The 22,022-nt window shown below is 44.0% G+C and overlaps 2 protein-coding genes across 13 annotated transcripts in view; both read left to right on the plus strand.

The window, feature by feature from the left end:
• Nucleotides 1-17,668, plus strand: part of mgaa (MAX dimerization protein MGA a) — a 38,833-nt gene extending 21,165 nt beyond the window's left edge. For 5 of the 10 annotated variants that reach the window (XM_080784440.1, XM_080784446.1, XM_080784447.1 and 2 more), the window contains exons 18-32: nucleotides 174-389; nucleotides 2,964-3,293; nucleotides 4,427-5,448; nucleotides 5,653-5,793; nucleotides 6,647-6,758; nucleotides 8,090-8,273; nucleotides 8,794-8,893; nucleotides 9,360-9,496; nucleotides 9,781-9,901; nucleotides 10,975-11,086; nucleotides 11,373-11,588; nucleotides 12,487-12,642; nucleotides 12,905-13,021; nucleotides 13,843-13,983; nucleotides 14,337-17,668. In XM_080784440.1, the coding sequence (XP_080640566.1) occupies nucleotides 174-389; nucleotides 2,964-3,293; nucleotides 4,427-5,448; nucleotides 5,653-5,793; nucleotides 6,647-6,758; nucleotides 8,090-8,273; nucleotides 8,794-8,893; nucleotides 9,360-9,496; nucleotides 9,781-9,901; nucleotides 10,975-11,086; nucleotides 11,373-11,588; nucleotides 12,487-12,642; nucleotides 12,905-13,021; nucleotides 13,843-13,983; nucleotides 14,337-15,217 (3,986 nt within the window). In that variant the 3' untranslated portion in view covers nucleotides 15,218-17,668. The remainder of the gene's footprint in view (nucleotides 1-173; nucleotides 390-2,963; nucleotides 3,294-4,426; nucleotides 5,449-5,652; nucleotides 5,794-6,646; nucleotides 6,759-8,089; nucleotides 8,274-8,793; nucleotides 8,894-9,359; nucleotides 9,497-9,780; nucleotides 9,902-10,974; nucleotides 11,087-11,372; nucleotides 11,589-12,486; nucleotides 12,643-12,904; nucleotides 13,022-13,842; nucleotides 13,984-14,336) is intronic. The other 5 variants (XM_080784449.1, XM_080784442.1, XM_080784445.1 and 2 more) reach the window with 5 other exon arrangements.
• Nucleotides 17,669-19,365: 1,697 nt separating this feature from the next.
• mapkbp1 (mitogen-activated protein kinase binding protein 1) overlaps nucleotides 19,366-22,022 on the plus strand; it is a 71,164-nt gene continuing 68,507 nt past the window's right edge. For all 3 annotated transcript variants that reach the window (XM_080784698.1, XM_080784700.1, XM_080784699.1), the window contains exon 1: nucleotides 19,366-20,218. In XM_080784698.1, the coding sequence (XP_080640824.1) occupies nucleotides 20,108-20,218 (111 nt within the window). In that variant the 5' untranslated portion in view covers nucleotides 19,366-20,107. The remainder of the gene's footprint in view (nucleotides 20,219-22,022) is intronic.

Genomic DNA, 22,022 nt, shown 5'->3' on the forward strand with positions numbered 1-22,022 from the left:
GGATTAAGAGCGTCTGCTAAATGCCTAAATTGTAAATTGTATATCTGGCACTTTTGCAAAAAAATATCCCGGTTTTAATGGGTTAACAGCACTGCTGTTCTAAATCACAAAACAACGTTTGGGACTGAAACGTTGTGTCGATGTCCGTTGTGTCGATGTCCCTCTGCCTTCAGCAGGCCCCACCACCACCCCCACCCCTGTGCAGATCGGCCAATCAGGTCCAACGACCCCTGTCCTAGGTTCTACTGCTCCACCACCGCCCCTGCCTCCACCGAGGGTAAAGGTTGTGCAGCTCAGCCAGTCAGAGGAGCCTCAAATGCCGACGGATAGGAGTAAACCTCGGCACACATACAGTCGCAAGGCAAACCCAGCCGGCGGCTCTGTCTCAGGTATATTCTTTAACCACGTAAACCCTTGGCATCCATTTTATGTTGGGGGAAAGCTTTAGCAGGAAAGTGCCTGATTGACAAGCTCACAATGCAGCAAAGTTGTGACTTGTGAGCTTCTCGATCTGCTATTCTCATTGAAACCTTTCCCCCACAATATCAGAACACAGAACTCTACTATAGAGCCCTGATGGACTCTGATCAGCCATATTGGGTATAAGTGGTTAAGTGGTGGCAGCAAATTCACGCCAAGCATTTAAACTGATTTCTATCTCTTGTGTCTTTTCCGCTAAATGGGCATGTGCAAAGCATCTGAAACACCCTCATAAAGCTGACACAGACTTCCGTTGGTCGTTCGCCTCCTAGTCCACGCCCTGTGCATCTTTGCTGTGCCACCTCTTGCTGGCTTTGTCCCCCTGCTGCAGTCTCCGTAGACAGTCTCCGTATTGAGCTTGTCTGCTTTTCTCAGAACATGGAAGCAGCATACCACACACTGAATTTGGCGTGGCGTAGCCATCCGTCATGGTTCAGAAGTGTCGTTCATGCCGGTAGTTCACGTCGAGCAGGTGCACAAGATTCATGGTTCATGCTTCGTTTTTACTAGACACTGGAGCGTACATCATGACTGAAATGACTGCGTGGCCCAATCCCAATTTCCATACTCTTGAATTTGGCATGAAACATCTGCAAGTTAGCGCATCAACATCTGCAAGAGCTTAGGACTGTCTCGGTGTCAAATAGGCATGAGGCAAAATAGCAATTTTTGTGCATTTTGAATAGCCAACACAAAAATCAAAAATTTCACGGATACTTTCCCGGGTTGAATGGTTAAGTCCTTATTTATGCAGACTTTAGTATTGTGACATTACCAGGGCATTGTGGGCAAGTCATTTTTTTTTTTTAAGTTATGCATTTGTTGTAAAGCCTTGCACATGATGCTTAAGACAATGGCTAGGGAATCTACCATACCCCAGACCATGTGTACGTTGAACCAAACGATTAAACGAAACATGAACAGACCTGTGCCTGCTGCCTGGCGATGCTGCTCTGCAAATGGACAGCTTGGATTTAATTTGGCCAGTTTGATTTTCTCTTGGTTGTAATCAAGGTCATTTATCACAATTTATCATTATTGCTACAGCACAATGATTTTTGGGGAAATCATTTTATTGTACTTTTTGTATCTTCCCATGTTATTGTTGCTGTATGTTGGTTCATTAACGGGGGTCTCCCCGTCTCTCAAGTTCTTTACTAAACTGAAAATTTATGTTTAGGTTGGTATATCAACATTATCCAGTCTGGAGGCAGAGGATCACTTATCAGATTCAAATTTGCCATGTTCCAGTTCCAATTTTGTCCGGATAAAATTGGTATTCCTAACTGAAAATGCATTTTCTGTTTACTAAAGAGCTGTTGCTGACCAAACACACTATAGCAATGATTACTATCAGAATATAGGGGTATTTGATGCTTACGTTAACAACTATATAATTTACAGCCCCTTTAATCTATTGTCAGAAAGCCAAATCTATGAACTGCTTCAACTGAAATTGTGACGCATGATTATTATACAACAATTCAGCCTGTATCCAACTCTCCAATCATATCACATCTATGTACGACTTCATCTCATCTCCAAACCCTTTCCTTTGTAATATATGTGTGCTGTCGCCCAACACTGGCCTGCAACGTCACACTGTTGTGTTTTATGCCGTGTTGTTGTGTTCATTTCGTGGTGGACTGGTGTTTGTGTCTGTCTGTGTTGTGATTGTGTGGTGATTATTGTGCCTGGGGATTTTGTGATATTTACGTCACTATTGTTTTCATTGTTGTTTTCAGTGGTTAGTTACACTGATCAATCTGATAGAAACACTGATATTAATAGAGCTGGCTAATATGACTTATACAGTATTAGTCTAATGATATTTTTTCCATATTGTCAAGTTTGAGTTTTAGTTTTTTTTCTTACTGACATTATGTAGCTCTAGCTCTCTCAAGTAATATGTCTCGATATTTCAATATCTATCATACAGTACAGCTTAAGCTTAACATATCATCTCTGTCGGGTGGAAACCTCATATGTCCAAAACTGTAAAATCTCGGAATTCAAATTAAAAAGTAGCAGATCTACAAGCTCAAATGTTTCGAGCTTGCCGATCTGCTACTTGTAATGCTTCTGTGTGACGCTTATGATCAAGCAGGGCGTTAATTTACGAAAAAACACAAAAAGTTAGAATATGGAGATAAGAGGTTTTTTGCCCTACAGCAACACGGAATATAAATTCAGCTTTACTCGTCCCTAGGCTAACCAATGGTTGCCCGGAGTACCTCAGGGCTCCGATACTAGTGCTGTTTTCGCTCTACAGTCAATATCGTCGCCGAGAATTGGCCAATCGACGAGCTCGCTGCGACGCGTTGTGACTGTGAGCTTGTCGACCTATTTTCAGCAAAAGGGTTTTCAACAGGCCAGAATACGGATGCTGGGCTTCAAGAGGCATGACTCAGCCCTGGCTCCGTTCCCAAAACACTGCTTCTTAAAAGGTTCTGACAAATTCACCTCCCCATGTCTTTCTGCAGGAGAGCCCAGGCTCCAACAGTCCTCCCTGGCGGCCACCTTCAGCGCCGCGGCGGCGGCAGTAAACGCGGCCGTCCCCAACACCCCGGTGGGCCAGGTGTTGCTGATTCCCTCGCCGTCGGCGGGGGCGTGCGTCCTGCAGAACCAGAGCGGCAGAACCACCATGACCGTGCCCATGCCGCCGCCCAGCCAGAAGCTGCTGGTGCACAAGGTGAGCGGAGGAGGGGGGAGCCAGGGAACGCTGCTGTGCCAGAAGCCCGACGGCAGACTGGTCCAGCTGATTCCACTCAGCCAGCTCAGAGCCCTCAACCCCAACCTGGTGGTCACCAAAGGTCAGTGGGAACAGCACGTGGTGCGGTGCCTGCACGCACGAGCACACGCACGCACACACACGCACGCGCACACACGCGCACACACACACACACACACACACACACACACACACACACAGGGCTGTCACGATTACAACATTTAGTTGCCGATTAATTGTCACACACACAATTGCAATTAACTATTTAATGGTGTTTTTTTGCATTGAACATTGGAACGTTACAACTTATATTTCTGTTTGCCTTTTAGGCTTCGTATTCACAAATTGCACAGGGCAGATATGACAAATAACTGAAATATACAAAGAAATCACTGACACATTAAATGTTTAATATATTTTTCTTTCCAAAATGTTATGAAAATAGCGGAACAATAGTGGAAATAATGTTCAACATGGAAACCATTGACAATTATGCAAAGATAATTGTGATTATCTCAAATAATTGCGATTAGGCGATTATGTAATAATTGTGACAGGCCTACGCAGAGCCTCCACACGCACGCATGCGCACACATGCACACACACACACACACGCATGCGCGCGCGCAAGCGTGGACGCTGTCCTGATTGGCCTGAGTTCAGTACAGTAGGATTCTAGTTACCGGTATGTTATTTAGATGAGAGTTAGTTCTTATCTTAAGATTAGTTACAGTATGCTGTGTATGGTATAGGTTCAAGGTTGTGTTTTATTGTTAGAGAGTAAAACATATTTTTGTTCAGTTTCCTTCAGACAATGCAGCAATGTTGTTTTTGGCAGCAAATTTGGATTTTAGTTTTAGTCATAGTCTCTTGAATAGTTTTCATTTAGTTTTAGTCTTATTTTAGTCACCCGGAATGTTTTAGCCTTAGTCTAGTTTTAGTCGACTAAATCTACAGTTGTTTTAGTCGACTAGAATGTATTTTGGTGGGCCTTGATGCCGTCATAATGACGCCGATCTACAAGCTCACAATGCGTCGCGCTAGTTTTTATTTGTTGACGAAATTGTCAGTATATTTAATTTTAGTCGTCATAGCTTAGTTTTCATTTAGTTTCCATTTAGTTTTCGTCAACAAACATTTTTCGTCTTAGTTTTATTCGACGGAATCAACACTGCTGACAAATTCCCTAATTGTAATGTGTTGTTGTTCTACCAGGAGCCACCAAAGGGCCTACGGCCTCTCTCTCCATAGGAACTATGAAAGCCAACACGGCCGCCGGCCCTCAGCCCATGCAGGTCCACTTTGGCAACCAATCCCAATCTCTGGTCATCTCCACCAGCACGGTCTCTCCTACAACCGCCACCATCTCTGGGCGCCAGATCTACTCCATCTCCAACCCGATCGCTCCGACGGCAACCACAGCCTCTATCTCTGGACTCTCTGGATTCACCATCTCCAAAACCATCTCTCCAAGCAGGACCACTGCCAAGTCCCTCTCTGGCCTGCAGTCCTTCACCATCTCCAACACCATCTCTCCAACCACGACCACGGCCACCTCTCTCTCTGGCCTGCAGTCCTTCTCCATCCCTGGCATGTCCTCCGGCTTCCTCGGCCAGAAGGGAACGTGCACCCTAAAGATCCTGCCCACTTCCAAAGACAAGGAGCCTTTGCTCATCAAATGTGCAGCGGTCCAGCCCCAGACCGAGGTGGTGGCGTCGACGAGCTCCTTCACCCTCCTGCAGCCACCCCCGCCACCCCCACCCCCACCGCCGGTGTCTGCCGTGGTGCCCGCTGCGCTGGTCGCCCCAACTGTGGCCTTGCCCACACCCGTCCCGATAACATGTCCCATCCAGGCCCCAAAACAAGTCAGGGCCTCTAGTACTATCACCACCCCGGCTCCGGCTCCTCTGGCCGGGCCTGACGTCCAAGCGGGCCAGCTTGTGCCGGCCCAAGGTCGGGTGGATCTGGACATTGTCTGCGTTGGCGAAGGCGAAGGCGAAGGCAATGAGGATGACGACGACGACGTTGAGGAGGTTCCTCTAGAGAGGGCGGCCCCAGTAGAAGTGGAGATTTTGGATTCGGACTCTGATTTGGAAGTGGAATTTGTGCACATGAAGCCCAGTAACGTAATGGAGACTGTGGTTCTGACTGAGTCAAGTGAAGATGAGACGGACAACGGGTCAGTCTCAGCGGGTGATTCGTCGCACAGTGGTGATGATGACGACAACACGGAGTCGGTAAGAGCTTCATCATCATCAGTGTTGTTATTTATTGTTGTTACAAAATTATTTGGTGTCTTAAAAAGTATCAAATTAATTTAGGCAACATCCAGGCTTTAAAAGGGAATATTACTCATTGTCAACATTGAACTGTCATTAATATACCTTAGAGATGTTGTGTGGAAATATTTAAAAAGTCCCCCACCCCCTCCCTCTATTTAGCCTAATACCGGCGTGAAGAGATTCCTTCATAACGTTCAAGAGATTAAAAGGAGACAAGACATGGGCAAAAGGTTCCATGCTTTGAGGAAGGAACTGGGCTACATCGAATCCAAAACGCCCAAACGCATCATCCTCCACGAGGTCAGCCTGTCTCTCCTTTACCGCCGCCTGGCTGCAGTCTTAACTCAGCTGTACTAACTTGGAGTGTCTTCCCTATAGACGAATCCGCGGAGCGCTGCCCTGTAGGCAATCATAGCTGCGGTGTCGCTGTATTCAAGCGGAAGCCACTTGACACCACAGCTATGGTTACCGTTGTGCGGATTCGTCATACTGACTGGCCGAGGTGCTCCAGGGCTCTATCCTTGGCCCCTTACTTTTCCCCTCTACACCTAATCTGTTCGAAAATAGCCTATCGTGGACGCCGATAGCCAAGTGGTTAAGGCGTGTACCACATAGGCTGACAGTGAGTCCCGGGTTCGACTCCCGAGCCCGATGGACCTGTGCTACACGTCACTCCTTGATTCTTTCTCCATGTTTCCTGTCTTTCTTCACTGTGGAAAAATCTACAAGATAACATGTCGCATTGTGAGCTTGTAGAATGTAGACTATGCCATACAGGACATAAAAACTTAACTGCTGTCTGTTGTTGGCTGATCTTTACACCGGGGCTCCACCGGGCGCGTCAGTGTTGTGTCTCCGTCACCGTCAGGGAATGTTCCCTTTTTAATCAATGAAGGGTGGCTCCACTGCCCGCGTTGCGTGACTGCATTAAAATTGCCCCGGTTCGTGTTTTGATGCACGCGACGGAGACGCAATGCGCCCGGTGAAGCCCCACTGTAACTGTTGTTAACAGTGATGTATGATTGATGAGTGATGTCACTCTGTATGAAAGCATGTACTATACACATAAAGCACCTTGCACAGCTGTCTATTACCATTTTTTTAGTTTTTGTAAAAAAGTATGACTGTAATGTGTGTAAAACAATGTTTGTAGGCGGCAGAGATGGTCCAGCATCTGAGCAGCGAGCACAAGAAGTTGATGGAGGAGAAGAGACGGTTGATGAAGAGGAGAAATGACTTGGTGAACTCCATGTCCAGCTTGAATGGTAAACAATAACCTTAATCCAAATAAACCAATATGACAATAATTCTAATTTAATCATAATAAGAATGGAACATTTTCTTTAATTTCTTAGAGCCATACCCACGGCACCACAGGTTATAATAATTACCCATTGAAAGCCAAACCTGCGGCGCCACGGGTAATAAACTTTATATCAAAATCGACCGGCTGGAGCTAAATCCTCTAATGCTGCCCAGGTTGCTAGGCAACGCCTTTGTCTCTCCCGAGTTCCAGCACAACGTGGAATGCGTGCGCATTCCATAGAAATCCACTGCCTGCAGTGTTTTCTCTGAAAAATACTCCAATGTCCTTGTTTTTGTCTAATCCATCCGGCGTTCAGATGTGAATAGTGATTTTTGATCGCACCGTGGCTGACATATTACCGTTTCTGGCGAAAGATAAACAACATCGCCAGCTTCTAAGACTACAATGTGCTTTGGGTTTGGTCTCTGCGAGGCCTGTGACACACACAGAAGCTGATATGACTGGGCTGAAGTACCTAGACAGACTAGATGGCGGTGTCATTTTCCAGGATGCTTTGTGTCAATATCGTGCTTCTCTCTTAATCATCGTTCTAAATCTCTCTAAAATCAGTTCAGTCAACTTCAGATGTCTACTTTCCCTGTTCGTTGTACACAATATCTCATACTATAACAATCTCTTTACATAGTGTCTTATGTCATGCTAATGTGTCCCATATAGGGGCCATTGCCATGCTAGCTTGTGGTGGACATTTTTGTCAAAATCCAATGTTTGCCACGGGCATACAAAATGAGTGGACAATAAAACATAATATTACCAGAAACACATGAAGAGCTAGTCCTGAATGACCATAACAGGTCTGTAACTCTGACAAAAATGTTCAAATGGAACCATTTGTATACTTCTTGCAAATAAAACATTTGAGAACCACTACAGTAGTTGGACTCCTAATATGCCATAGTGTTGTGGTAAATAAGTGTCATATTCTGAAGAAAACCTGTCGACTTGACATAGCCTATAGTAATTGGCTCTTATGATCAAAATAAGAACATTTATATTATTATTTATTATTTATAAAAACTGAAAATATCATCCCTGGTCCCATATCCCTGGTCCCATCATCCCTGGTCCCATCATCCCTGGTCCCATATCATCCCTGGTCCCATATCATCGGTATCTTATCCCATCACATCAATCCTACTGCCTACAGCCTGCCTACAGCCTACATCATCCTACTGCTCTCATCTCGTCCTATCTTGTCCTGTCTCATCTCGTCCTATCTTGTCCTGTCTCATGTATTATTCCCATTCTGTCCTGCGTGGTGTTGTCCAGGCGAGAGTACAGAGCAGGTGTACAGACGGGTCCAGAACCCACAGCGCCCCGTGGTGGACCTGCTGGAGGAGAACAACCCAGAGCCCTCCGTGGTGGAGCTGGAGAACACAGACAGCTCCTCTGACGAGGTGACGGACAACTCCTCAGATGAAGACGAGGCTGTTCTGATGAAGAAGAGGAAGAAGTAGGCCTGTCACAATTATTACATCATCGCCTAATCCAGTGGTTCCCAAACTTTTTAATGTCAAGGACTCCCAAATTGACACTAATTAGTTTGACATGCATTAGGCTACAGACCCATAAGTGTCCATTTGGTTCCAAACTATCATTTAGCTGGGGACCCCCTGAAACTCCCTCAAGGACCCCTGGGGGTCCCCGGACCCCACTTTGGGAACCACTGGCCTAATCGTAATTGTTTGAGATAAGCACAACTATTTTTGCATAATCGTCATAATCGTCAACATTTAAAAAGCAGAAATGGCAGATCTACAAGCTTACACAATTTAAATGCTTGTTCAGTTATTTCTGCTTTTCTTAAGTATAAAATTATTATTATTATTATTATTATTATGTCTTTGTGCCGTTTTTGATTATGAACCCTTAAAGGCAATCTGAAATTAAAATTTCAAAAAACACAATGAAATCATTAATTGCAATTATGTGTGTGACAATTAATCGGTGACTTAATTTTGTAATCGTGACAGCACTAAGAAGAAGAAGAATAAACGCATCGATATCAACTCCTCGGATGATGACGAGACTGTTCTGCAGAAGAGGAGACGTTTGGTCATCAACATCACGAGTGTAAGAACACAGAACTTCACTTGGGAAATGATAGTGAAATTAAACTTTTATCGTGAGCTTGTAGACCAGCTCAGTGGCCTCATGGTTAGTGTCCGAACTGAGAATGGGAGGTCGGGGGTTCGATCCCAGGCCGGGTCATACCAAAGACTCCCTGCTTGGCACTCAGCATCAAGGGTTGGATTGGGGGTCCCTGTGACATACATATTCAGGGGGTGTACTTGTACATCAAGCTGCCTCACGCTACAGAAACAAGAGGGCAAGGCTAACTACTACTACTACTACTTGTAGATCGGTTATTTTAAGCATGCAGTCAAGTCGACTAAATCAACTGTAGATTTATTTTCTTACTAAAATCTTATAGTAAACTAAAACTAGATCATTTCAAGTGACCAAAATATGGCTAAAACTAAATTGTATTCAAAAGACTGACTAAAACTACCTCCCTGTGTCCCTGTTTGTGTGGCAGGAGGAGGAGGAGGAGGAGGAGGAGGATAATGCTGATGAGTCGCAGGAGGATGATGATGAAGAGGAGGTGATTGACATAGAGAGCGTGGACGACAGTCTGATGAGTCTGGCCAAAAAGAGACTACACACCATGAAAAAGTAAGTGCGGTTGTTGTCGTTGGCCCGGGACCCGGTTGGCTATTTTCACTACTGCTTAATCATTATACTTTTTTTTGTTTTACTCGACTCTTAACCATACCATAACCAACTAATGGGTCCCGATCCACTGTTTGGAAAATAGTGTTCTATTGCATAAAGTTTAATGTGTGACCTCTGACCTTTAACACAGACAAAAAGTAGGCCCTGCAATCTTTTCTCTGCGTAAGTCATGTATGTATTTATTGATCATATTTATGTCTAAAGTGCTATCTTTGGTTGTTCAGATCCCATTGGACGAGCCAAATGAAGCTCAGGCGTCAGGAGCTCAACACGCAGTACAACGCCCTCAGAGTGACCCTGAACATGGACGCTCAGTCTCTCACTAAAGCTTCAGTCCTGCACGAGGTAAGAACCTGCCCGGACCTCAGGAGAACATGCTAGACCTCCATGAGAACCTGCCGGTCAGGGATCTCGTGAGAACCTGTTGAATATCATGTATGATAGGTAATGCCTGATTTACACCTGGTTGCGCATTGACAATAACTGACCACTTGCGGACCGGAGTAGTTTCTACAAGCTTGCAAGCTGTTTTTCGGTGTCAAGTCAATACGCACATCACCCTCGGTGCCCAATTTATATCGACGAGAACCGTGTTGTTATCTGTGATGCGTGACACCTATGAAAAACGTGTATACAAAGCCGTGGGGTGCCTCGGATGTGTGTACACGTCTTTAGCGCCTTTTTAATTATGTAAAACGAGATCGCTATAATTCATTCCATGACAGCTCCCGTTGCTAGGCAACGCCTTGCACAGAGCTCCTGGACATGTTTTGTGCATGTGCGCAGCCGTTCACTTCCTTGTTTACGGGCTGACAAATGTTGCTATTATCTCTAAATCTACGGCGCTCTCCATGGTTTTGATCAGAATGCTGATGTTCTGTCCTAATTTCTGACTTAACCGAGCATCTCGTTGGAATATTAACGAGAGATCAAACTTGACAGCGCAAGGTAGTAATGGAACATTATACCTTCCAGTTTTTGGGCCTTTATTCTGAAGAACTCTGGCAGCATCATAAGTGTTAATTTAGCATCTTTGTCTTGAGCAGTTGAGACGAATAACCATCTCTAAGTCCATAATTTATTCTCACCCCTCCCCAAAAAGGCCTATCTGCCCTGGCCCCATGATTTATACATTATGGATAATTAGAGGGAAGACTGGAGCTCTCTGGTGGAGCTGTTGCCCCCGTGACCCGACTACAGATAAGAGGTTGAAGATGGATGGATGGATAATTAGTATGGACTTATATGGTTGTTCGTTTCAACTGCTCTATTGTTGTGAGGAAGGCTTTCCTGTCTCTTCTGTTATTATGGGGAAGGATTTCACTGCTTGTCGATCTGCTATTTTCGGCAAAAAGCTTTCCCCACAACACGGAAGCTGGGGTTTAAGTGGCTAACGCTGCTGTGTTGTCCTTTGTCAGGCTCGCAGGGAGATCAAAGACCTCACAGCACAGGAGGACCGCCTGGAAAAACTACACACCTGTCTCACCTATCAGAGAGCGGAATACATCAGACAGATCGCTCACAAGTCTGGTAATGAGCCTTTCAATCGCTTCTGAAAACATATATGTTCAGAAAAACATTCATATGCTTATATCATTTATATAACCTCCAATTAATGTTCTTATACAGCCCTCTTTTCATGCAATTTCTGTATCGACTTCATCCGTTTGAGTTTTTGTTAATTATACATTTTCTATTTGCATCCTTTCAAATTGTGATATTGTTTCCTTTCCTTTCATTGTTTAGTGTCACTTTGTGACTTCTGTTTAAAATTAACTTGTTAAATGACTAACTCTGCGTGTGTGCATGTGTCCAGGTAAGAGTGAGGAGAGCATTCTAGGGAAGTTGGAGAAAATCACATCTAAAATCAGGAGTCTGGAGCAGGAGAACGGATCTGAGACCAGAACCACCGAAGTGACCGAACAAACACTGCAGCAGACCGTACCTGAACGCAGATCCCAGAGCAGTACCCCTAAAAAGACAGTAGAGGGTGCTGTCGTTAAGCCCACATCAGGCTCTGTGGTGCCCCAGGGTGAGTCCAGACCTCCAGGCAGCCTCACATCATACTGTTCTGTAGCCAACACTCATACTGGTAATATTTTGCACCCTGTCCGTGTGTCCGTCTGTCTGCGTTCAGCTAATCTCTGTCACTGTTGGCCCGGTCGCTTTTTCAGACCGGCCTGTTATAGCGCCGCTATGAGGCAGACTTTTCTTCTTTTTTTTCATGTTTTGATGACTTTATGAAGCACTTCATAAACTCTCTCCTTGGTTAAGTTTTCATATTATTATTATTATTACATATATTATTATGCGGCCTTCATCAGTCTATCTTTATCATCAGGCTATCATAAAGATGGCCTGATGAAGGCTGCATAGGCCGAAACGTTGCCGTTTCCCCTAAATAAAAGTTGGTCACTGCATTTGAAGACAGTGTGCGGGTGTTTGTTCCTTTTTCATATTATTATTATTATCACATTGAAAAATACACTGAAAGTTTAATTCAAACTGACTGGTTAGGGGCACTGCGAGTTCACAAATCAGACTATAAATAAATAAAATGTTATTGCATTCATTACAAAGCAGGATATGATTCATAAGTCATAACACTGTTGAACCGTGTAAAATTAGTTTTGAGAGAGGATCAAGTTAGCCGCACAAAAGAAAGCATTATTTTACAGACGAGACAAATTAAAAACACCTAGCCGACATTTGGGCTGGCACGCTGCCTTCCTCAGGGTATATGAGTAGGTGCGTCTACTTTGATCTCCTCTCAGTTCTGCACCTGCAGCCGGCACCTCAATCAAAAGGTTTGGTGTGTGTTGTGTACTCCTCTGATCTATGCAAAATGTGTGTGTGTGTGTGTGTGTGTGTGTGTGTGTGTGTGTGTGTGTGTGTTTCTTTTTACATTTATATTACTGTTGTTTTCACAGCCACTCCAGTGTCGCAGCAGTCCCCACAACGTCCTCCCCCTCCCCGGCCCCCTCCATCCCAGGATGCAGCGGGGCTGGGGGACAGACCAAGGACGTTGCCCAACATCCTGTCTCGCCGTAAGCAGCAGCTACAGCCACTCACAGACCCTCCGGAAGGTGAGGGTTCAATTCCTATGTCCTGTTTCGTGTTCTATTTGACGGGTTAGGGAAAGTGTCCTTGGGCAAGACACTGAACCCTACATTGCCTCCAATGAGTTGGTCGGTGTGAGCTCGCCACCATTGGTGTGTGAATGTGGGAAGTGAGGACGCTGGCGTTGATTGTTCGCCGCTTCACCTCCCAATGTATGAATGAATGGATGAATTGTAAAGTGCATAAGACATATTGGTTTCATATTTTTACTGTGTTCCTTCCATTCAGAGAGCAGTCCTCCCGTCAGCACGACTACTGTGATTTCCCTGGTGTTGCCACAGCAACAGATCGTCACCGTGAACCCCTTCCCTACACCCACCCTGCTGCACACCGCAAATACACCAGGTACTACACCTGAACTATACCTAGGCTATGACTAGACTACACCTATAACTTAACTACACCAGGTACTACACACTAGACTACACCTATAACTGAACTATACCTATAACTGAACTATGTACTATAGCTTAACTATGCCACATACTACACCTGGACTACTCCTTAACCCATTTAGACCTGGGAACGATTCTACAAAATGTCTTCTAAATCTTGACAGTTTTCTGAAAATCCCATGTTTCTATGTCAGTGGTTCTCAAACTATTTCATGTCAAGGATCCCCACAAATAGATGTATTTGGCCACCGACCCTCATATGAAAATATGTTGTTCCAGGGATTTCCCCAGAAGCAAAGATTTGAGTTAAAACGTTCGCTCTGAAAGAATATATATATATTCAAAGATTTGCGCCACATTTTCCCTTTCTTTTTTTTTTTATAGCAGACCTACAAGTTCATAGCGTGGCACTCGGTGCCGTGCTATGAGCTTGTAGATCTGCTATTTTTCAACAGCTAAAGCATAACAATGCTTAAAACACCAAAAGGGGTTCCCGCTAAAGAAATACTATATAATTTACTCTATTTCTAACATTCTCTTACCCTGTGCTGTCTTGAAGACACTTTAACATTTTAACAACAGAAAAACAACGTGGAACATCTGTTTAAACTCCAAAACAACGCTCATAACGCACCTCCAGGTGTGTTCCATCGATTCTAGTTCTGTACAAAATATACCCATAGAAGAAGAAAATAAACGTTTCAAACAAACACCTGCATTTTCAAATGGCTAGGAATTTCTAATCCCATTGATTTAAATGTGTTCCTATAGGTGTGGCCTCAGTCACCTTCAACATCCCCGGATTGACCAATCAGGTGGTCCATAGCAGTGGTCCTGCCCTCTCTCTGTCCCACGCACTTCTTGGTAAGATGTTCAAGCAGCACCACCTGCTGACTGTTGCTAACATCTCAGGTACATGACTAACTAACTATCTAACTAACTAAAGGGTCATTCACACCAAGCACAATAACCACAACTATAACTAGAAATGCACTCTGTCGAGCTGCCAACTTGCGCCTTGCACACAAGTAGGCCATACATGGCACAATACTATAGTGGCTGATAGAGGGAAATGAGGGCTAAAACATTTATCGTATTAAAAAAATAGGCTAAATGTCACCCTAGTTTAGTATTTAGTATTTAACATCTGGGGTAGATGTAACTCTTGTCACAACTCAGGTAGATCCTCAGAAGTTATTAAACGCATAACATCATTCTTCCAGATGTATTCAACTCAAGCTGACGGTTGTTCTTTGCATTCACAGCTCAGAGTGTCCCCACCATGTTGAACCTGGTCCAACCACAGAGGAGCACTTTACAGCTGGTCACAAGTGGCACCATTCCTCTCCCCCAACTACCATTCTCAACCCAGAACCCAGAGGGAGCTCAGACCCAGGTCACTGCCCAGGTCGCCACCACCCCTACCTCCACACAGAACACAGTCCAAGCCCCGGCACAGGTCCACCCAGAACCGGCTGCTCCAGACTCTGTCCCGGGTTCATCGTCACCTACGTTCTCACATTCTGGCCTCCCCAGCCAGGACAAGGAGACCCCATCCTCCCCAGGGCGGAGCCCTGCACAGGAGTCTGGGACGGGCGGAGCAGGGTCTTCACAGGCGGCGGTGGAGGAGCAGGCGTCTGAGGTCAGCAACACCTCACGGGGGAAGGAGAGAGACAATACGGAGGGTGACGGCAGTGAAGAGTACCTTCTGTCTCTCCTCAGCGAGATTGAGTTTCTCAACCAGACGTCCTCGGACGCTCCTCTCAGCCCCCCTCCTCCAGGAGAGCCCCCCCTCAGCCCCCTGTTGCTGGAGTTGGACGCGTCCCCCAGTGGGAGCACCTGCTCCCCGGAGAGGTCTCCGCCGTCAGCATCCCACTCCCCTCCTCCTCCTCCAGCCGACACGTCCAACGAACAGGCTCAACTACAGAGCCCACAATGCACTTCTTCCAAAGGCAGCGGCGACACGCTGACTCCGCCCCCTCTGCTGCAGAAGAAACCGGGTCATCATGGAGGAGGTGTGGCCAAAAGCGTGGAAGCTCCCAGCGAGGGTGGGCCGAGAGGGGCGCAGCCTGGCGCGGCGGCCAAGTGGAGACCCATGCCTCGGCTGGTTCCACTGGGGCTCCGGAACAACCCTCCTCCCACGTAGCACTAAAAGCTCTTTAACTCTTACAAGAACCAATGGAACTAAGGGAACCGTGCCGTGCATGGAAATGTATTCTCACAGGTTCTGGGTTTTGGTTTCTTTCGCCACTGCTCGATTTCAGAGAAGATTCTCAGTCCAGCAGGTAGTACTACTCTAACCCTGTGTTCTGGGAATCTGAAATCTTAAAATAGGAATCCCCAAAAAGTCTGATCTTGTAGATCGACTTTTTCTTTTTCTTTTTTTAATGAGTGTGTTTTTTAAGACGTTAAAACAAAAAAATACTATCATATTACTTCACAGGTTCCTGGAAAGTTCCAAGTTATAGAAAGTTCTGGGTTAACCCTTCGTAGTTACCCTGCATTCTCGCCGGAACACAAGATCTGGCTTCTAGTACACTCTGTCCTCCAGAGAGAACAACAAAGACAAGAGACCGACAACAAGAAAAGACCAACGCCCGTTCTCTCCCTTTGAAACACACAAGCAAACGGTTCAAAACAGTGTTGACTTCACATTCATATAGCCGTGGACTGGAAGAACTTGGGATACATTTTAATTTGGCTAATTAAGCAAGTATAATTCATTTTTTCCCAGCATACTCTGCGGCACAGGGGCTTTTACTGCTGCTTGATAAGTTGCCACCGCAGGATGGAATGTGCAAGTCTTTAATGAATAAATGTTGGTACACACTAGCGACCTTTTTTGTTTGTTTGTTTTCGGTGAATGAGTCTCAGAATCACCAACAATTAGCAGCTGCAAACATCATTCCTGGATGGGAAGTAATTTGCTTGTCTTGTTTGGTCCTGGCTAGATTGCTATATTGTGGCTCTGTTGTATTGTACAACTTCATACGTAGAGGCAATGCTCACACAAGAACACCTTGTTCCCATGGAACCAGCATGATTCCAATTGATTGTTTGGCTTTTTCTGTAGATGATCTGTCTGTCCGTCTGAAGCCATCAGAGATTTGCTGGCTTCTGTTAGAATGCGATAATGTACTGTATGTAGTGTAGGCCTATGTCTGGCCTGTTTTTATAAACAGTTCTGCCCTAAAACTGCCTAGTGCTTAATTTATGCTCTGTTGTACAACTGTGTTGCACACCGAAAATAGCACATCTTCAAGTTCACACGGTTCTGTTACTGTTAGTGAGCTTAAGTTATAGATGGGCTATTCTCGGTCCGCAACACCATCGTATAACAGTGTAAATTGGGCATAAATTGGGCATAGCCAAAGACGTGTGTGTGTGTGTGTGTGTGTGTGTGTCAGAGGACGGTATGCTGCTCTATAAATCATTTGTTCTCTTCTTTTTCTTTCTTTGAAATAGGACAAGATGACCACAACTACCTTAAACTTTGTACAGTTATGTTCCATATTGTTATATATTGTTCTATAGTTTCAGTGTGCTATGGGTTTTGTCTCTGAACCATACTCAACTGTAACTACTAATCAAAGTGCTGTAAACCAACTGGAATGACTAGTTGCAACAAAAATAAGTACTATAGTGATTCTTGGTATGGAGGTCGGTGTTAGGATATTGAGTCCTTGAAATCTCACTCAACTCACTGAATTAATTCCTAACAATTCAAACCTTTTCTTTGAAGAATATGAGCTTGTCGGTTTCTGTTTTGCTTGAAAGGCTCGTGTAATTTACATTTTTACAAAGTTGAAGAAAAAACAACGTAAACGTTTAATCTTTTATTTATTTTTTTTAAGATATCTATACGTCTAATATTTGGACATCCCGCTCCACTAACACTAAGAAAAGTTGAATTAACAACGGCAGTAGCAGATGAAATGTAAGGATGTTGTGATCAGAATCTCTTATGGCACTAATTCTCATTGTCAGTTTCCGGCAACTAATAGCGGTCAAAATGGACCCTTATGGGTCTGTAACTCTTGAGATTTTACAGTGTCAATTGGGGTCCCAGAGACTAACCCATTTGTACACGTTTCTAGGAGTTACGTACCTGTTGAAGGGTCCATTTGGGCCACTGGTTATCCCCGGAAACCAACATTGAGAACCAGTGCTCTAAAGCTGATGAACCAACAGGCGGGCATTCCGCTGGACTGGAGAACGTTGTTCATTGGCCTGTTGGACGGCAGGTGCAAACCGCTCAGGTCCGTTCAATTATGAAAATACAAATGTCACTACCGAGATTAATCCCATTGTTTGGCAGTGCACTGCAGACTGAATCAAAGATTGTATAACCTTATAAGTTGGGTTAAAAGCTTGTATCTTTGTTTTATGTATATACACTGTAAATATTGTTTCTACTTCCTGTCTGGGTGACAGAGCATGGGTGATACTCCTTCCTAACAACTTTCCTTTGTTAATTTACTGTTTGTTGTTTTAGTTTTTTTTTTAGAGATTCATTGTATTTTTGTAAAAAGAAAATGTCAGGTTCGGATATAATATGTAAGTTCTCCTCGCAATAAAACAAAAAAACTGAAACGTACTGATATAAATGTGTTCTGTTCTCTAATCACATTTTGGCAACGTGTGCGATATTAAGTGGCTAACCACTTGAACCCCAGTCCCCAGCATGCCTAAGCTGAGGGGAACACTGGCCAAAAATTGCAGACCTACATGCTCACAACGTTGCTTGTAGATCGGCAATTTTTGGTGAAGAGATTGGTGTAGAATGTGGTCGAAATACAGGTGTTGCTCAAGTCCAATTCTCTTAACACCAGAAGGTTTAAACACTTCAACGCTGTATGGTTGAGTCTCAGTCCCTCAGGGATCTATATTCTATACTAGTGTATTTTCTGTTATTGTGGGGAAAGTTTTTGCTGAAACTAGCCGAAGGACTTGTCAATCAGAATCAAACTTTATTGTCACATCACATTACAAGTAACATGGGTGAGATTCTTGTTTGTGCAGGCTCATCGTTGCAGTTAAAAGAAAGAAAGTGCATAGTACATGACTAATCTACATGGTACAATATGTATGCATATAAAAATAATTAAATATAGATGTAGCCTATGTGTATATATAAAGTAGTCTCTACTAAAGGAGACCAATTCAGTTCAGTCTGTGTGGCGTCACCAGTCCTAGTTCTTGTTCAGCAGTCTAATTGTTGACAAGTAGAAACTGTTCAAGAGTGGAGGTGCTGCTCTTGATGCGTTTGCCCGGCCATGAGCGCGGAAGTGGTTTGAACAGGCTATGGCTGGGGTGATGATGTCCCTGATAATGTTTTCAGCCTTAGCCACACAATGTCTCTCGTGTGTTTCCTGGAGTGGGGAAAGCTCTCCTCCCACGATGCGCTGTGCTGTTCGCACTACTCTCTGCAGTGTTTTCCGTTCTGCAGCGGTGCAGTTCCCGAACCAGGCAGTGGTGCCGCTCGTCAGAACACTCTCGACTCGATGGTGCTCTTTGTAGAATGCTCTGAGGATGCGGGGGCTCACTCTGAACTTCTTCAGTCGCCTCAGGCAGTAGAGTCGTTGTTGGGCTATATATATATATATATATATATATATATGTGTGCGTGTGTGTGTGTGTATATATATATATATATATATAATAGTCTCAAATTTGCATGACCATCTGACCATAGATCATCCACTATGGCACCTGAAGATTGCAGGGTGGATGAAACCTAAACGTGCAGCATATTTTGGCATAGCCTTGACTCTATAGCGTCCTGTAGGCTAAATGTCTACTTATTTCGTGTCGTAGCTGTTAACTTATGTTATTTTAACTTTAATAGCCTATGTTAGACAGTGCTAGTCATTAACAGAATTTGTCTTTATCTCTGATCTTTTTGCTCTTTTGGATGTAAGTAAGCATTAAGCAATACGTCCTCTAGGGGGCGTTAGAGGTTTTTTTTAACTCAGAGTCAAAAGGTTTTGTCCAAAATAAAATAATGAGATAAAGTCTCTGTGTGAATGTAATGTATTTTTGTATTAACCAAACCAATTGATTTTAATCATTTTATTTTTGATTGGAAGAAGGAACTCGGTTGTCGACGGGATGGTGTCTAACCATCAACACAAAAGGCACAAACGTACCCCATGCTTGCCTTGCTTGCATCATTGACATACTCCGACCAGCGGGGGGCGCTGTAGACTCCCCCCGTGGCGTAACGTGGATGGATGGATGGATGATGTGGGTCAGGTCTGAAACATATGGCTGTCAAAATGTAGATGGAAGGAAAGCGAGCTGGATTCATCTGGGGGACGACTCTGTTGCATGTGGCGGAATGAGAGAAAACCCAAGCCTTTCCTTTTGTGTGGAGATAAATACTGTAGTGTAATAGTGTATGTATGTGGTGGTTTACTGGACTCCCAGAGTCCCAGTCAGCCCAGTGCCCACACTGCTTCTGAACTGGTGTGTGTGTGTTTTCTGCAGAGCTCTGCACAATCTGAATCTGAACGCACTAGCCGGCGGTTGGTTTTTAACGACGCAACAGAGCAGACACAACTGTCTGCCTCTTGTCTCCTCTGAGGAATAGACACATAAATGGACGTCAATGCTGCTTAAATTCATTTTTAAGGACCTCTATAGCTACGACACGAGAGACTATTTTTTTAGAAGAACAACAAGGAAGGATTCTATAATCTGATCTGCAACAATGATCTGGAACCAAAGCAGACACGAACCTCCTCATTCCTCCTGACTGACTCCCGACTCCCAGAGGCGTTTATTTAAAGCCTGTTCCGTTTGATTTCCTCTTTTTCCTCTCCTTTTTATTATTTAATGTTTGTTTTGGAGCGGTTTCAGTTCTCCTTCCTTTCGTGTTTTATTTACATTTAATTTTAAATCTGTATTAAACGCATCAGCTCGTACCATGTGACCCCGGGTTGCTGCAGTTTAAAAATCCTCGTCGTGGCTGGCTGGCTGGGAGACTTTGTGTGTGTTTTTCGGGGGGTGGGGGGGTTAAAGTGTGGTTTTAATCATGACTGCGGACGGAACCAGCATGAAGAACCGAATCAAGAACCTGCTGAGGTCCCCGGCCATCAACCTGAGGAGGAGCAGGACTGTCAACAAAGAACACCTCAGTAAGAAGGTCAGTTTGGAACAGATACACTGTTGTGTTGTGGTGTGTTAGCCACACGCACACACACACACACACACACACACACACACACACACACACACACACAGTTTGCAAAAAGTACAGTGTACGATTTATATAGTGACGCTAAATAAAAAGGATAACGCAAAAGGCCATGAGGGCTTGTCTCCACTGTGGTCCTATATTGAATTCCTCAACACACACACACACACACACACACACACACACACACACACACACACACACACACACACACACACACACTCGGGCCTTAAATGGTTTCAGCCGATAATACATCTAATCTAAAGTGTGCCATTGTGAACGTACCTATTGTGTTCCAGCAGTATGAGGCTTTAAACTGTGTTTTAACTGTACATGGAATAACAAGAAGAAATACAAAACTATTAACTTTAGAGAGTGTGTGTGTGAGTGAGCTAATGTGCACAATAAATCATCTGTATTGTTGATTAAAGGGTAATTTTATGTGTAGAGTGTAGACCGTTGAACAGAGCTAGCCTGTATTCTCTGTCATTTAGATGCATTCTGGTTCAGAGTCAGACATTCACTCATAACATAATGTTTCATCCAGAGAACTGTCCGTCTGTCTCTTACCCGCACACTATCATACAGTATATGACTTTTTGTCTTTAATTGAATACTGTATTAGTCAGAATTCAGCATTTGGTAGCCTACAGTAAGACATTAAGGCTACAAATGGATAACACAACAAAGTCCTGGGGACTTGTTTCCATTGTTGTCCTATGTAGTAAACATAGGACAGTCACATAACCCAATAATATCACATCGTATATAAAATTATATGTCACGTTTGTCAGATTGTCACCGGTTGGTTCCAAGTCTGTTTATGTTTCTGAAGAATGTCTACATTAAAGCACCCTGGTACAGTATAGCCAGTGCTGTAAAGCAATTATAAGTTAAGTACTGTACTTAAATGTTGAGTTTTTTCCCCACTTTACTGGAGTATTTACAATTCTCAATACATTTACTTGGTTCTACTCCACTACACCTCAGAGGCAAATCTTGTACTCTTTTTTTTATTCTTTGGAGATTTTGGTTACTTTTTCAAAACATACATTAACCGCTTCAGCCCTATATACAGTATATATTCTAGCTATTTTAAAATAGCCAATCTCCTTTCCTTGTAGATCTGCTATTTTCAAAAGATTGTTATACATTTTGTTAAACTTGTAAAGTGACATTTCTGCATAATGACTGCTTTTAGCCTTTTACTTCGGTACTTTGTATCTTTTGATGCCCATACCTTTGTACCTTTTGACTCGAGTACATTTCTAGTACAGTATGTTTAACAGAGTATATCTATTCTACACTGCTGTATTGATACTTTTATTTTATTTAAGTAAAACATGTGAGTACGTCTTCCACCACATCACTGATCCTTTGTGTGTGCATGTGAAATGTTTGATGTCTTTGCTGTTGGCTGTGTGTAGCATCACCACACACACACACACACACACACCCTCTGTAGTTCTATGGAGTTCTCCACGTGTTGAGTGTTTGTTTGGGTTGTGTTGTTTTGTAGCATTGTTGTGTGTACTAGGCTACTAGTGTTGTGTAATGGTGTGGTACTGTAGTGTGTTTTAGTCTAGGTGTGTGTGTGCGCGCACAGCTGTGTGTGCGCACCCTTGAATGGCTGATATGCCATACATATGCATGTGTTGTACATACTGTACAGCCATATGGGGTCATCATGCCTATGTTCCTTATCTACAGTATGTTCCCTCAGTTTAGGGTTAAGCTTGGGGTTAGGGGTTGG

The sequence above is a fragment of the Protomyctophum bolini genome, assembly GCF_963924005.1.
Source record: "Protomyctophum bolini genome assembly, chromosome: 15".
Classification (NCBI taxonomy): domain Eukaryota; kingdom Metazoa; phylum Chordata; class Actinopteri; order Myctophiformes; family Myctophidae; genus Protomyctophum; species Protomyctophum bolini.